This window comes from Rhodnius prolixus, unplaced genomic scaffold (genome assembly GCF_049639745.1).
Source record: "Rhodnius prolixus isolate KJV_2025 unplaced genomic scaffold, Rpr scaffold_2, whole genome shotgun sequence".
Classification (NCBI taxonomy): Eukaryota; Metazoa; Arthropoda; class Insecta; order Hemiptera; family Reduviidae; genus Rhodnius; species Rhodnius prolixus.
Genome location: NW_027411592.1, coordinates 43,718,803 through 43,735,051, shown reverse-complemented (window position 1 = coordinate 43,735,051; position 16,249 = coordinate 43,718,803). Strand labels below are relative to the sequence as shown.

Here is a 16,249-nt window from a genome sequence, read left to right as displayed (position 1 = left end):
GGAAAGTGGACTAGCCTCTTCTTCTCATTAATTGCAATACACATCGTTTACACTGACACCCTAACACTCACTAAGTGTTTCATGGGATTTGATACGTGCGAATTGGGTTTAGCAAACCGTAGGCAGTCTCTAGCCCACATTTTCACTTGTAAACCTTCTTACAGGCTCATACAGGCTCGTATCTACTAAGAATATCAAAGAACTTCACTGGCACTTTAGGAACCTGCAATAGATCTTTCAAGTGGCAGAGGATTTAACTTTTTAGTCACTCCCAAACTAAAGATATGCAGAGTTCGGTTGTAAGCCATTCTACTTATGATACATGTAATATTTAAGCTAAATTACGGTATTAAAAATTTTATTTTTAAGGAAATAATTTAATACTAAATTGCAGTAGAGCAATTAATTTATTTCTGAATCAGATTTTTTAAAAATAGTTTTATGTTATCTTGAAAACTCAGTAAGGCAGAATTCATAAGATTACCTATTTTCTCTAACGGGACAGGTACCGTCGTTTCAGTTGCCAAATTCTTACGATCGATTCTGGGAAGTCCCAGGATCTGTCTCGTCCCCAACCATGAGTCATTCATTCGATTATTTTACTTCTAACTCCTATTTAAATTAAATACCCAAAAAATACTAGTGTAAGAGAAAATGTCTTTATAGTTTTTCATTATATATATATATATATATTTTTTTTACATGGGTGTTTAATTAAATTTCCTATATAGTATCATAAAATGGTTTAAATGAAAAAATATAAATAGGTTTGTTTAAAATTTTATTCGAAGCATTTTTTGTTTTATTACTATAGCATTTATTGAGTGTGTTTCGGAGAATCACTTAGTATAACCATCAGTATCGGAGATCAAGATTTGCAATTGTGCTTGCTTATACTTTCAGTTCACACTTATAAATGTATGACAAACTGATAGGAGAAAGAAGAATTTTTAGGATTTACCAGAATGTAATAATTAAAGTCTACTTAAAAAGTTTACCAAATTGAAGGCATTACTTGTTTATAGTATAACACATTATTACAATACATTGCGCATTCTTTTAACGTGAAGAGCAACCAAATAATTGTTTACCTGTAATTAGAAGTAAAAAAAGATGATAACCATTTTACGTTTAATTTTTTTTAGTGATAATGCTTTTTACTTTCACTGTTCTGCTATGTAAGAGGTTTTGTCGTTATGCAAGTTTTAGATTTCGAGATTTCACTCTCTCAATTTGAGATTTTGAGGTGCGCTGAGTTCAAAAAAAGTGGTTTTTACAAATTGCTTTATGTTCATATGTCTGTCTAACAGTGTATTTATCCATCGTAACTCAAAAACAAAAACAAAATCGAAGAAAATTCAAATTTAATATTTATCTGAGGAGCCTTGAATGCCTTAATAAGGTTTTGGACAAAAAACAGTTAAGTAGAAGTACCACTTTGTTGTCTTTAAGATTTTCACGTTTAATTTTCTTTAAACTAGGTGAGTTAATAGAATGAAAATAGTTCAACAACTTTTATTGGAAATATCTATCCTTGAGATTCGATTAAGTGCATTTTTACGTTATAAGAATTAAATATGATTCAAAAGTACGGAGTATGAAGAATATTTGAAAGTTAAAACTTCAAGAATGACAGCAAGGGAAACACGTGTAATTACGGGATTTTAATTATAAAAGCTGACAATGCGTAACATTATCACAAAACACAAAACAGTTTGCTTCATCCAAGTTTGTAATGCAATATTATAAGATAAGAAGTCCTACCAATGCTGACTTCAGCCTTTTGGCTTGCAGAGAAACTATAAATGATTACTTTTGTGCTAATTTAATATCTGTTAAACTAAAGAATTTTCAATATCTGTTATTAAAGAAGGATCAAATTTAAGATTAAAATCCTAAATTTAAAAAAAAACTGATTGGAAGTTTCGCTTTACCGAATTAAATTTTTCTGATTTGCTAAATATTTAGAAGTGTAAATATATTTATTTTGCTAAATAATCATCTTCTAGAATAATGCTGATAAATCAACTGTTTCAAATGTTTATATTTCATCCCTGAAGTACAGTTCTAGAAGTATATCAACTCTTCATTTAAGTCAAAACTTGCCAAACCACAAATTTCTTTAAATTTGGGAATATTTAGATTTCAGAGAAGATTCTATTCCAGCGAATGGAGCGAATCCCGTTGCCAATGAACCTTTGTTAAATCACCATTTCTGTTACCAGCTGAAAGATTATTTTCTTCCTTTGTAATCCAGACCTCTTCTCTGAAATTTTCATATCCATATAACCTTAAGACTTTTTTAAAACTCTCCAGATATTGTTTTAGTGTTTGTCAAGTAATCAACAAAAAAGTGTAACAAAGGCTATGACCTTTCCAGCAGTTGATGAAATCGACAACAATCAGCAATTTCGCACAGCTTAAATCGCCGATCATCCAATACCGTTAGTTCTTCTCTGTGGATGCAATTCAGGACCTTTCTTCACGTAGGTCATCTTCAAAAGAAGTACGACCACGTTTATTTGAGCCATTAATTTCTTCACTGTTGGGAATGAAGTAGCCGATTCCTTTCAAATCCTTCATAAACTATGGGATGAAATTCTAATTGCATTTACCGTCCAAAACGAAGTATTTTCGTCCAGTTTATCCATTCAGATTATTAGAATAATTAAGTTGAATTACAGCAATAAAATTTAATGACAAAATGGTTGAAGCCATTACATGTTTTCTATAAATATTCTCCATTTAGAAAGGAATATTAACGTTCTTACTCTACTAAGGCTCACAGACGAGTTGCTATTGATTTAGTAGAATCAAACTTTTCACTTGGTTGTGTGTAGTTTCCTTTCCATGTACGAAAAAAGATTTGTAATGTTGGTAACATCGAAAATATTTTCGCAGGAGTGCTGTTATATATAAGGAAACAGTTATGTATTGGTTCCCTGCTGTGAAACCTTGTCAATAAATAACACTTTTCTACTCACTCACTCTCTTTGTACTAAGATGGAAGGTTCAAATTCACCACTGGCAACTTTAACATGAAATGTGGTTTTTCCTTACTGAAATGAAGCCTTATAAGCCAATGATATATTGATTGGCGAGGGAAAGAATTATAGTAAAACTTTTTCTTATTTATAAAAAATAATGTTCATTCATTGATGATGCAACTGATCACTTAAGTTATTTAAAGTTAAAGAAAGACCCCGCAAGGGGTAACTGATGCATGCAGTTACTTGGGGAATAACGCCCCCACGGGATACCACAGTTCACTACACCATGCACCCTCACCAGAACAGTACACCGCACGCTTATACAACAATCACTGCATTACAGACAAAGGACATAAGCCGTACACACCTTAGGACTACCGCTCCTAAGATTCATAGGCTAGCTTGAGAGCCTTAAGGGGGCAGCCCCCCCATCAGGCTAGGTTACTGTGGGCCAATCCCCTGCATAACTGAAATACCCTTGATTCTGAAAACTAATAATGAAAAGCTGGATGGATATAAAAGGATACGACCACGGAACTTGGATTGGACGCTAGCCACATGGAATGTGAGGACAATGCTGCAACCAGGAAAGATGGTAGAGGTAGCAGATGAAATTTTAAAATATAAAATTGACGTTGTAGCTCTACAGGAGATTAGATGGAGTGGGCATGGTAGAGTTGACAAGAAAGCCTACTCTTTATTTTATAGTGGAGCCAAAAAAGCTGGACAAAGCGGGACCGGATTCATGATAACTAAAGAGATGCGCCGTAACTTATTACTATTTGAGCCAATAAGTGACCGATTATGTAAGATGCGTTTGAAAGGCAGATTTAGAAATTTGACAATAATATCAGCCTACGCCCCCACGGAGAATAGTGACGAAGATGAAAAAAGTAGCTTTTATCTGCAATTAGAAAGAAGTCTACAAGCTGCTCCTAGGTATGATACAAAAATTATTTTGGGTGATTTAAATGCACAGGTCGGTAAAGAGAGCTTTACGCGTACAGTCGCCGGGACTCACTCACTTCATGACCTGACTAATGAGAACGGCATGCATTTGTGCCAGTTTGCCGAAGCAAATGATATGATAATTAAGAGCACCTTCTTTCCCCACAGGAAGATCCATACTGCAACGTGGAAAGCACCGAACGGATCACTGACCCAAATTGATCATGTGCTTATATCTCGGCGCCATTCCTCCTCAATTATTGATGTTCGCTCAGCCAGAGGACCTAACTGTGACTCTGATCACATTTTGGTTAAAATCAAGCTCAGACAGCGTTTGGCAAAGGTAGCACAAGGCCAGTCCCACTTGAGGAAGAGATGGAACTTACAAAAATTTAAGGACCCAGAAAAGTTGGAGGAATTTAGGGTTGTTTGTGACAATAAAGTGAGAAATGAATTGAGACAGGGAAAGGATGAGAACAGATTTGAAAACGACGATGGGGATCAGCGTATTCAAAGGAACTGGAATATAATTAAGAAAGCAATACATGAAGCTGCAGATGAAGTGATAGGAGAGGAAGTAAGAAGAAAGAATGCTGATTGGTTTGATGATGAGTGCAGAGAAGCTCTAAAGAAGCGAAATGAATATAGGTTATCCATGATGCAGCGCAATACCAGACAATCCACCTCCGACTACAACAGATATCGTGCGAGAGCGAAGAAGATCATCCGCTCTAAGAAAAGGGCCTTATTGAGAAAGGAAGTAGAACAAATTGAGGAAATGAGAGCTAACAATGAAACTAGGAAATTTTATGGAGCCATTAAGTTCATCAATCGAGGTTTTCAACCGAGAGTGGATACATGCAGGGATAAGCTTGGTAGGATCATAGAGGAGAAGTCCAAGGTAGTTGATAGATGGGCTGAATACTATGGCGAGATGCTTGGAAGTAAGAGGGGTGTTGTGGAGGGCGTAAACGAAAATGAAAACGAAAATGAAAATGAAAACGATAATGTGGCAGAGGTGAATATTGTTTTGAGTGATGAGAATGATCTGGAGCCCCCAGACATGGAAGATTTTCTGGATGCTGTTGAAAGGTTGAAAAGTAACAAAGCACCGGGTGAGGACTGTCTAGTTGCTGAGTTCTTCAAGAATGGTGGTGAAATATTGTTAAACCAACTGTACTCGCTAGTGCTGGATATCTGGAAAGATGAGATAATGCCGAGGGAGTAGGCAACAAGTCTTATATGCCCAATGTATAAAAAAGGAGACATGCTTGAGTGCGGGAATTACCGAGGTATCTCACTACTGGGTATTGCGTACAAAATCTTCTCTAACATCCTTCTAAAGATAACTAATATTTTTGCTGAACGTGTCTTAAAAGACTATCAGTGCGGATTCCGGGGAGGTAGGGGAACGTCGGATCAAGTATTCGTTGTAAGACAATTGCTCGAGAAGTGTTGGGAGTACAAAATCGGGTTACACATTCTCTTTGTGGACTATCGCCAGGCATTCGATAGTGTCAATAGAAATAAGATGATTGAAGCTCTACGCGAATTTGACTTTCCCTGCAAACTAGTTAGGCTCATTAAAATGACGTTAGACAATAGTAGTGCTAAAGTGCTTATCGGCGGTGGCCTGAGTCGGGAGTTCCCAGTAACGACAGGAGTGAGACAGGGCGACGCGCTCTCAGCCACGCTATTTAACCTCGTCCTCCATAAAGTCATGCTGAAGTTAAACCCTACTGGCAACATACTACGCTCATCCAGACAAATCTGTGCTTATGCGGACGATGTATGTTTGATCGCGCGAAATAGTGGGACGCTCAAGGAAATGCTGTTGGAGCTTGACACGGAAAGCAAAAGGATGGGCCTGCGAATAAACGAACAAAAAACAAAGTATTTGTGCACTATAGGTGATATCACCGCTAGTTTCGCGGCACATGGGTACATTTTTGAGCGCGTTAAAAGCTTCACTTACCTAGGGTCAGAAATAAATGAGGAAAATAAAATTTCAATGGAAGTAAGCAAAAGAATCATGACGGCCAACCGCGCATTTTTTGCCAACCGAAAATTTTTTAAAACGCCCGACTTATCCCGGACTACTAAGGCTAGGATATATAAGACCTTAATAAGGCCGGTGCTAACCTATGGGGCAGAGACGTGGACCCTTACTGCTGCAATGGAAAACAGCCTCAGGATATTTGAACGGAAAATACTAAGAAGAATATACGGACCTGTGTTAGACAGTGAGTCAGGCAACTGGAGAATTCGTAAAAATAGTGAGCTGTGCGAGCTGTACCAGGATGTCAGTGTCGTTCAATTTATCAAAATCCGACGTATTGAGTGGCTGGGCCATGTGGAGAGGATGCAGGACGATAGAATGCCCAAGCAAATGTTGTACGGGAACGTATATGGCACGAGAAGAAAAGGGCGTCCACGAAGAAGATGGCTTCAAGATGTTGAGGATGACCTAAGAACACTTTCCGTCCGCAGGTGGAAAGAAAAGGCCATGGATAGAGATGTATGGAAAGGCATTATTAAGGAAGCCAAGGCCCACCCCGGGCTGTAGCGCTACATAGTAGTAGTAGTAGTAGTATTAAAGTTAAAGAAAGAGTATTTTAACGTTAAATATTTAATTTTTCAAATTTCTTAGACCAACTTTATAGGTATGTGTCTGATCTTCATGCATTCAGTAGCGTAATAGCAGTCATAATTCTAGCCTCATCCTTCTACAAAGGACTAATAAGTCTTGCATTCCATGTAAGAGAGGTCTAGCACTCGGGGCCGTAGCGAATATTACGCGTAAGTGTGAGTACAGATAGATAAGCATGAATGAAGTGTGAATGTTAATTCATAAAAGCGAATTAACTTACTTTAGTGGCTTTCCTTGCTGTAGTGCCGCAAGAGTCTTTTATAAATTACATAAAATAATAATAAAACCTCATAACAATAAATCGTTTAAGATTTTAATTATTCTGGTAAGCGAATTTCCTTAAATCCCGGATTTTAATAAAACATTTAATTTTCACTAGTATTAGATAACAATATTTGCCTAATATTTTTACGTTAGAATAAAGATAAAACTCATTATGTGGGTGATTTTTTTTACTTGGTACCAAATTTCATGCAAACTGCATCATTTTATGGCAGTTATGGTCGTTTGCCCATGACAGTATGATTGGATTATTGACAATTTGCGAAAACAAATCATGGACTAGCATTAAGTCAAATAATTGTTTACACATACTATGTTTGAGTCATTTTATGCTCATAAAAGCGAAAGCCTGAAATCGTATAATGACGGGCACAGAGTAAAACATATTCTGTAAAATGAAACTTAGTTAATATCTTAAACTACAAGATCAGGAGTGCTGACTGAACGAGTTAAAACAAGTTGATAAGTATTTCATATTGCCCACAGTTACTGAAAACTACAGAATAAAATGAAGATGTTGAAGTTAAAGTAAATTATGATAAAATCATAACAAATAATGAAATGGCCACTTTTCAAAAAAAGAGTGCAGGATAGTGCAATATTTTGATTTATTTACTTGTCCAGTCGCTGTGTTGTTTTAAATTCTCACCTTCCTGAAGTAGTTAAACATTCTTCTGGAAATTTCCCGCCGTTTCCAGCCAAAGTAATAATTAGTTTTGTATTATCAGGCTCAATCATAATTAAGTCATTAGCGTAAAAAAAGTTAAGACAGACTAACCTGTAACTTAATATAGACTTTCTTAACGTCTGCCAACTGATGTTATCTATCACCAAACAGAAAGGGCAGGCGCCAGGTGTAAACATCGTAATTAAGCTGTTCTCTGGTTCCCCCTACTTCTACCTCCAAAACACTACCGTCATCTCTCCTTCTTTCTGCTCCGTAAAAAAAAACCTCTGTAACTTTAAAAACAAAAAAGATAAAGCAAAGTGTAAATATAATGATGAAGAGAAGAAAAAAAATTCATTATAAAGTTCTGTAAAAAAAAAATTGCAATTTGCCTCTTTCTCAACTGTGCCATTTCATTACAAAACAAACTGGCCAAGTTCTTATTTGTTTTAATACTTCATGCAATCTTGACAAATTATAAAAAAAAAATGGAGCATTTTACACTGGAATTTTTACTTTTAAAAAGTTGGTAGACCTACAAATACAATTATATTTTCATTCCGAGAGACGTTCAGTCAAAGGGAAATAAATCTTGGAACCTTGCTTCTAAGAAACAATGTTTATTGTGAGTGGTTTTATTGTGAACATTTATTTAACTGTTGGAGAGGGTGGATCGCAGTCGAGGTAAAAACTTTCTAAATCAGGATTTAAATAGAAATAACGTTTAGTGGCCACCAAATGAAAAATGAGAGAAAATAAAGAAGTTTTAGAAAAATCTAAGGACTGGATTTGAAACCGAGATCTCGCGACGGAAAATAATTATTATTATGAAACAGTGCAATAATTTCAGGTCTATTAATTGTATGGTTTTGTAATATCTGCTATGCTTGTTCTTACAAACCCTGATTTAAAAATCTTCATTTTTTTTTCAGACATGCTGCTGCCAATTTTATGTTTTAAAGAAAACGTCTTAGATAATTAAATAGTATTTCCAGAAATGGATTGTAAAGAAAAAAGCTTTATTAGAAAAAAAAAATTTGCCTGAAAAAGTTTTCAATTATTTATTTAAGAAAAATTTATATTGATTCCATTAAATGAGATCTTTGGGCCTCTTAAGTAAGTGAGAGAGAACCATGAAATATTAGTACTCTATAATTAAATTAGAAATTTTCATAGTAACTGCTGTTGAAAATTATTATTTTGAAATGAGTTGAAATGTTTCTTACCATATTATTTTGGTAATAATACTTCGAAGGTTTTATATTGGAATCTGATTGTTCTACATCTTACTTAAAACGTACATATATTTACATCGTTTCATTTGTTGACACACGGTCTAATATTTTTTATTTTATAGTTCGGAGAGTGTGTTAAGTTATTATAATATTTTAGAGAGATAGATTATAATTTTTAATTTTATGTTTACTTTAGATTTATCAAACATCTGGTCTGTATTTTTTCTACTGCCTCTTTACTAGGCTTGTGAAAAACATTTTTTTTTAATTGACTGTAACAGAATATAGTAAATAGCTTTATAAAAAAATATATATATTCTGAAATGAATAACAAACAGTTTAAAGAATTAGAAACTCCCTTTGTTATTTCAGCAATTAAAAAATAAAGCAGGCTAATAATACTCTCACCTCCTACTGCAACCTAACATTCTTTACTCCTCTTCTACGCGTGATCCACAGATTTCATTCTCATACCCATCTACCAACTCAGTTTCGTGCAGCATTTTAAAAGAAGGGTGTAGTATTCTAGTATAGAAAAATAGAATAAAGTGACTTCTTTTGTTGTAAAAAGGTTCGGTTAAAAAAAAAAATACTTTCTTCTAAAAATGACAATTACTGACTGATAAATCTTGTGACTAAAACTTTTTTTCAACTACTACTTGATTTTTTTTTATAATGGTTATTAGAAAATATAGAGCAAAAATACATTATTTATATATTCTCAATATTCCTTTAAGTGGCGTTGAACTTAAAAATTTTGGTCCGATTATCAAGGTCAACTTCGTTCGATATTTCATGTTTATATAATACTTTGTGATTTCAGGCTATTGGACGAGCAGTCAGGCGTATTGGATATGAGACGGTGAACTCCAAAAAAAAAAATGCATGACAACTGGTACCTGTAAAAATGAGGCACCCTTCGAAGTAATGGACTGACTACTCCTTCTAAAAACTGAATGGTTTCGTTTACTACATAAATTCTTACAGCAACATATGTATACCAGTATATCAATAGAATAGTCTGCTATTATCTATTATTATTAATAATAATAGACGTAATTATGGATGTAATGCCTGTAAAGGAATTTTAAATCGAAAAATAATCGATAGAAGTATATTTAAAGTTGCGTCTGTATAAAACGCTGGTTAATCCAGTCTTAACATATGGATTTGAATGCTGGGTGATTAATAACAAATATGAAAAGAAATAAGATATATTTACAAAAAAAAAAAAAAATAGGTGGATTTTAGAGCCAATCAAGTAATGAGACACTTGGAGAATCCGACATAATAGGGAACTCAACGAGTTATTTAAAGAAGTGCCGGTGGAAGAGTAGATAAAACTAAATAGATTAAGATGGATGATTTAATTAGGATGCAGGACACTGTTGCCGGTAAGAAAGTCATGCAGAATAAGGCTGTTTGAACCTGCTGTTGTCAAGGTAAGCCAAGTAGCAGATGGTCAGAACACATGATGCCGGAAAGTGCTGAAATATCTGATAGGGGGACGAAGGCGTATGAAAGGGAAGACTGGACGAAGTTATATAGTGAAGGCCAGGTCTCGGTTTGGGATGAACTCAATTTTCGCAAAAAATTTAACATAGTTTTTAATCCTTGTTAATCCTTACTATTTCTAATTGATGTAAAACAGTCCAATGAAATGGCACATATGTTAGAGAAAAATCCGCAGTTTATTATACCGAAACTTCATAACACAAGATGACCCTGTAAATTTCAAACAGAAAATGCAATTTTTAGATCAATAGGTTAATATGCAAAGTTGAATCAAATCAGTATTTTTTTACGAAATCGGACAAAAAAATGACGAAACACTTCAGAAAGTTTGCATTTCTGGGAAGAAATGACTCTAAACTTGGAATTTCAGCAATAAATAAAATGTTTGCTGAAATTGTACTAAAACTGGAAACGCCTATACACAGAAATAGCACTTTTAAAGGAATTTTATCTCTACCACTCTCCTAAATTTGTTCAAAATTGAATTTCTTTGATAAAATGTATAAATCTATATGTGGGGAAGCTTTTTAGGGAAAAAATTATTAAAATCTATTACAAATTTATGAGCAAAAATGGTTTACTTTGGGTTATTTGGATCAAAGCTTATTTGTGGGTCACTATTCTAATCGAAAATTTAAACTTTTTAAATTTCAGATTTTAATTTCACTTTTTCAATTCAAGTTACCTTAAAAAATATAATTCTAGTAAAACTTAAAATAGACAATTTGTATGATTTCGGAGCCTCAATCATTAATAATCAAAATTCTAATACCTTAAAGTAGTTTATACCAAGTAAAAGTAATCGCTTATTTTTTCAGGCGGGGCTTAACGTCCAAGTACCATTTACTAGGTGTCGTGGACGGAGGCGACTAGCAAACGTTCTTTACTATTTCTCATTTAACCATTAAATAAAATCCAAGGCCAAGACCGGGAATCGAACCCAGTACCACAATGCATATTTTATACCAATTAACATTTGTAATTTACTTCAAATCCAGCCAAAATTTTATTCATATTATAAATATATTTTGAAATAAATTTTAAAGAAAATTAGAATAAACTTTCTTGTCACAATACGTTGCGTTTAATTAAATTATAAAGTTATATGTTGAGATTTAAACAATTTTCAAAACTAATTTCAACTTTAGTCTTAAGTTTATGTGTGGACTGGAGCAAAGTTTTTGGTAGGTGAGTTTTAGAAGTTGGAAGTGGGAACACTTATAGAGCAAGGTTGAGAAGGCGGCTTAGTTGGAGAGTCCTGACTCAGGAACACTCAGCCACCACTACACTACCCTTCTAAAAGAGATCGTCAAAAGGCTAGGCTAATGATGACAGGACAAGGGTATTCTCTGCCAGCGTGGCTGCAGGTACTACAGTGTCCACACTCCCTTCCACTATCACGCATCTTTCTTATTATTTATGGCGTGTTAAAGAGCTTCCATTATTAGACTCACCTAGTTATTTAAATATTTCATTCCAACTATAACATACTACGTAGAAGATTTAACCACAAAAGTTTTTAAAATATAAAGAAAAATTATTAACTCTCTGAGAAGAACTCTAACAATTAAAATACTCACCAAATTTTTTGTTCGAAATTCTCAAGGTTGTAAGTTACACTTTTTTATTCAAACTCCAAATGTTTGAATCATTCTAGCATTGTATAGTTTTTAAAAAAATGCATTATAGTGATTTGGAATTCAACGGGAAGCCTTCACTAAATTCCACTTTGCTTGCTTCAAGCTTTTAAAGTATTGTGGAATTATAATTAATTTTTAGCTATTTAAAACAGTTAATAAATAAACTTAAAAAGAGATAGGTTTGTGGATTATTTGTGTTATATACAAAAACTACAATGGTGAACATCTCACAAAATTAAGCAATAGGTACAATAAAAATAGATAAGCCAAAAAACTTAGTTGTATTTAAATTTCTCCTTATTTTTAATGAAATAATGCGTGCATTGTGTAATTAAGAAATAAATAGAAGTGAAAGATAAACAAGGAACAATATGAAAACCAGAATCAAAGCTTTATTGCAGTCACTTTCAATATAAAAATTTAGTTATACTTTTTCAAGAACAAATAAGGGAGCAACATAAAATCAAAATCTCTACCCACCTAATTAATAAGATTTGTTAAAAACTTGACATGCCTTTAGAATGAGGCATCGGAAGTATATCTTTGGCGTAGTGCTGTTTATTGTAAAGGAAGTCGGAAATTGGCAACATGTATTTTTTCTAAAAATATTTTTTTTATAACAAAAACAAAAAAGTCTGATTCAAAACCACTAGTCAATCAATAAAATTTTTACTGTCCCTTTTTTCAAATTTAAAATTCTATCATAAAATTTTCTCGCCCGACCTCAGATTTTGAAAAATCGGTTCACAGAATATTATGAGATTAGAGATTTGGGGAAACTTATTAATGTAGTTGTAGATAGTGTGTCTTTAGTTTTGTTGAAGACTCCTGTCAGGATAGAATACTCGTTATTCAGAAGAAGCTAGTGATAATAGTGACTTAATAATAATAATGAAATGGAATGTTATTAAAAGTATCAATCAACACCAACAATTAAAGAATAAGGTTATACCTAACAATAGCATCTCACTTAAACAACCATTTCACTAGCTATCCATTCATTGTTGAGTAGCTCGTTGTAATATATGTAGTTCTGCTTATTAAACGCCACTCTCTAGTAGCTGAAAAATTGATGGTATAATAAGTTATTACAAAAAAAACAGTACGTGTTGGTTGAACAATGCCAAGCTTCACAATATTCCTATCTAAAACTGCAGTAAAATTCAGTTTCAGTAAGTGAATTAATACTGTGTGCCAAAAGAATATGTTATAATTGGATTAGTTTGAAAGACGGTTACTTAAATTTTTTAGGCCTTAACTTATACCTATGTAAGTAATTCTAGAAACTTTGGGTAACCTTAATAATGATGAATAACGAAAAATGTTTAAAAACCTAAATTATAATAATATTCTTGTTTAAAAAAATTATTATTATTGTTTTTTTTAAATTTATTTGCTATTCACAATCTACAAAGAATAAAATGTAATGAGTGAATACGATAAAAGAACACTTCGTGACAGGATCAGCTTGAGGAGAGAAGCTGCCCACCGGCAACACTCTCGCTGGAGTTTCGTGGAAGAGAGTCAAAGAATTTTCTGTATTTAGATTTAGATTCGTCAGTTACGTATGGGATTTTGAGATCGTTATGGAGGGTGGAGTTAGAGACATAAAATGGAGAATTAGTAATCTGACGGAGAATGTTTGGCTGAACCCCACAGTTCGAGTCCGTAAGTCCAGATCGGTTTAAAAAAAAAAAAATTATTTAAATAATAAAAATGCATAGCACTTTGTTTAAAGACTAAAATAAATGTTAATAGCAAAAAAATTACGTAATTCGCATCTAAAACTGCAGTAAAATTCAATTTTAGTATCAGTAGAACATAATGGAATAGGAGCTCACAGCAGAATCTATGCCTGAGAAATAGAGAAGTGAATGGGCAAAACATCAGCCAATCAGAATATAATATTACTAATCTACGCCATTTTACCCAACATACTCTTGACCAATAAGACGAAGATCTCTACTGCGCAAGTGGAAGGTTTCACTAGTGCTATCTGATTGGCTGTTACACTCTTATATTTAACTCCACCTCTTGAACAGGATTCCTACATTGAGCTCCTACTGTATTATATTGCCCTGGTACAAAACTTGCTTTTTTCATTACTTTTAGATGGAAATTTTTAGCCAAATTTCGTATTTTTTTATATTTCATGGCTTTTTATACTTAATTTGTCATAATTAACAAGATTTTGTCAATAATGTTGTAAAAAATTTTTTTTTAAATAAAATGTTTGGTGTTAAAAATTTATTTTCTGGAAGCAAATAAAAAAATAAACTTTCGATGTACTCGTAAGTGACCAAATGTACTTTATTATTTATTTCCTTTGTGTGCTTAAAATTTTAAGAATATTTTTTAATTGGCTTAGTTTTGAAGATATTTGCCTAGATTTTTTAGGCCTTATTACACCTAAGAAATTCTAGAAACGTTGGGTAACCTTAGTAACGATTTATATCACGAAAAATGATAAAAGAAAAATTAATGGCATAAAACTTGTAGCAACTGATTTATTAATTCTACAGATAGGTATCAATTTGCTGTACTTAGATCATAATGTGTCGTCAATTTGATAAGATTTGAGAGAAACTCTCATAATGGAGAATTCCAGTAACTCTCAGTTTATAGAAAGAATTAATACCTAAAAAAGAAGAAGTAATTACTGAAATCTAAAGTTGATAGAAATAACGCAGATTAGATAGAGAGAACATGGGAATAAAACTTCTATGATTTTTTTTATGCTTCTATTGTTGAGATTAATTTTCAATTTCGCTGAGTGCTCAACGATTTAGATAACAATTGGCCTGGATTTCCTGCGGTTACCCAATTACACGAAATACACGCTTTTCCACTAGCGTCTAACCACTAGTAGTGATTTAATGGCATATGATTGTTAGCATGTTACGATTAAATGTAAATTGAATCTATTTACTGTCTACTGTAGCTTAAATGTTCTATTTAATGTAAGTAATTAGGACCTATATCAATAATTAGAGGCATTATAATAGTTGTAATTTAACTATTCAATATTGCTGGCTTCATTTTAATTCCGAAATAGACGCCCTAAGGATCACAACCTTTGTAAGAAACCAGAAGCCCTTTAGAAAAGGTTTAAGGCACACAAATATAAGAATTTTGTACAATATACACATAATTTATATTTGCTAATATTAAATACGGCAGATTAATATAGATTCGCGTAGATTAATTAAGATATAGTTGGGATGTAAACAAAGTTGGAAGATAATTTTAGTGGCGAATACTAATGAACCTTTAAAAAAAAGATCATCAAACACTATGTTACGTTACTAATTTTGAGAAAAAATTGGTGCAGATTTCTCATACCGTATTCAAAGAATCCATATTATTTTTATATCAATTTTTTGTTTTGGAGGCGCTGTCCCATAACCGTAACCCATAGTAATAATATGTATTTGTACAAAAAATTATTATTAAAATGAACCTGTTAAGAGTGAAAATTTTCTGCGGCGAAACAATGACCTTTTATGAAACAGTTTGTTTATGTGGATTTTTTTTAATTGAAATACTTCAACGATTACACGATGTATATTTCATGCTTAACTTTAGATTTTCTTTTTCAATGAACTCCTTACAGTCTATAACGAGAGATCATCGTTTGGAGGCCGATAAATAGCTCGAGCGCTAATGATCTTTTAGATGTAATGAATGCTCCTTAAACTATAAAACAAAAAACAAAAGATTTGCAAGATTCTAGAGAACTTTTGCAACAAAATCACCGTCTTTATTGAAACCGTTCGATAGATAACTAAATATTTTTTTTTAATGATCTCAAAATATGTGTTTAATGTTATTGGAGTATACATACTAATGATCACCAACATTTTAGGCACAGGAAGGAAGTTTCTAGTAGGAAATGTTGAAAAACAATTGCAAAAATGATGTCTTGAGTATTAAAATATTACTTCTCAATTTCATTTGACTTTGCTTCTTACATCTATTTTTATCATTTTTAGTTTTGGAAGCTGTCCAAAGTTATGAGCTTCCATTTTTAACGACGTTAGTTGCATTCTCTTTCTCTTAAATAGAATCAGTCAGACAAATATTGGTTGGCTGATATACTATATGTACGGGAAGTTAGAGATGTAAATATTTGTTAGACTGATGATTTAATTTATATACACACGTAGTGCCTTAATGATAAGGTTATCTAAAAAGACAATTGAATTGAAATTCAATTATATTTTATTCGAAAATTCAGAAATTGTATTTTCTATTCTAAGCACTTCTTATAAACCATTTTTAGTTCTAATGATACAGAGCCTTTTTATTTCTGTATCGTTAAT

At 32.9% G+C, this 16,249-nt stretch overlaps 1 protein-coding gene and 1 long non-coding RNA gene across 2 annotated transcripts; both read left to right on the top strand.

The window, feature by feature from the left end:
* Positions 1-3,564: 3,564 nt before the first annotated feature.
* Positions 3,565-5,166, top strand: LOC141450351 (uncharacterized). Its single transcript, XM_074120695.1, has one exon. The coding sequence runs from the start codon at positions 3,565-3,567 to the stop codon at positions 5,164-5,166; it is 1,602 nt and encodes a 533-aa protein (XP_073976796.1).
* A 2,483-nt stretch (positions 5,167-7,649) lies between these two features.
* On the top strand, positions 7,650-14,203 carry LOC141449736 (uncharacterized). Its single transcript, XR_012455662.1, has 3 exons — positions 7,650-8,387; positions 8,470-8,653; positions 9,596-14,203. It is a non-coding gene; the product is annotated as an uncharacterized lncRNA (long non-coding RNA).
* Positions 14,204-16,249: the final 2,046 nt, after the last annotated feature.

What these genes read in the sequence shown, in the direction of transcription:
- LOC141450351 (XM_074120695.1), top strand. Translation starts at nt 3,565, where the DNA reads ATGCTGCAACCAGGAAAGATGGTAGAGGTAGCAGATGAAATTTTAAAA.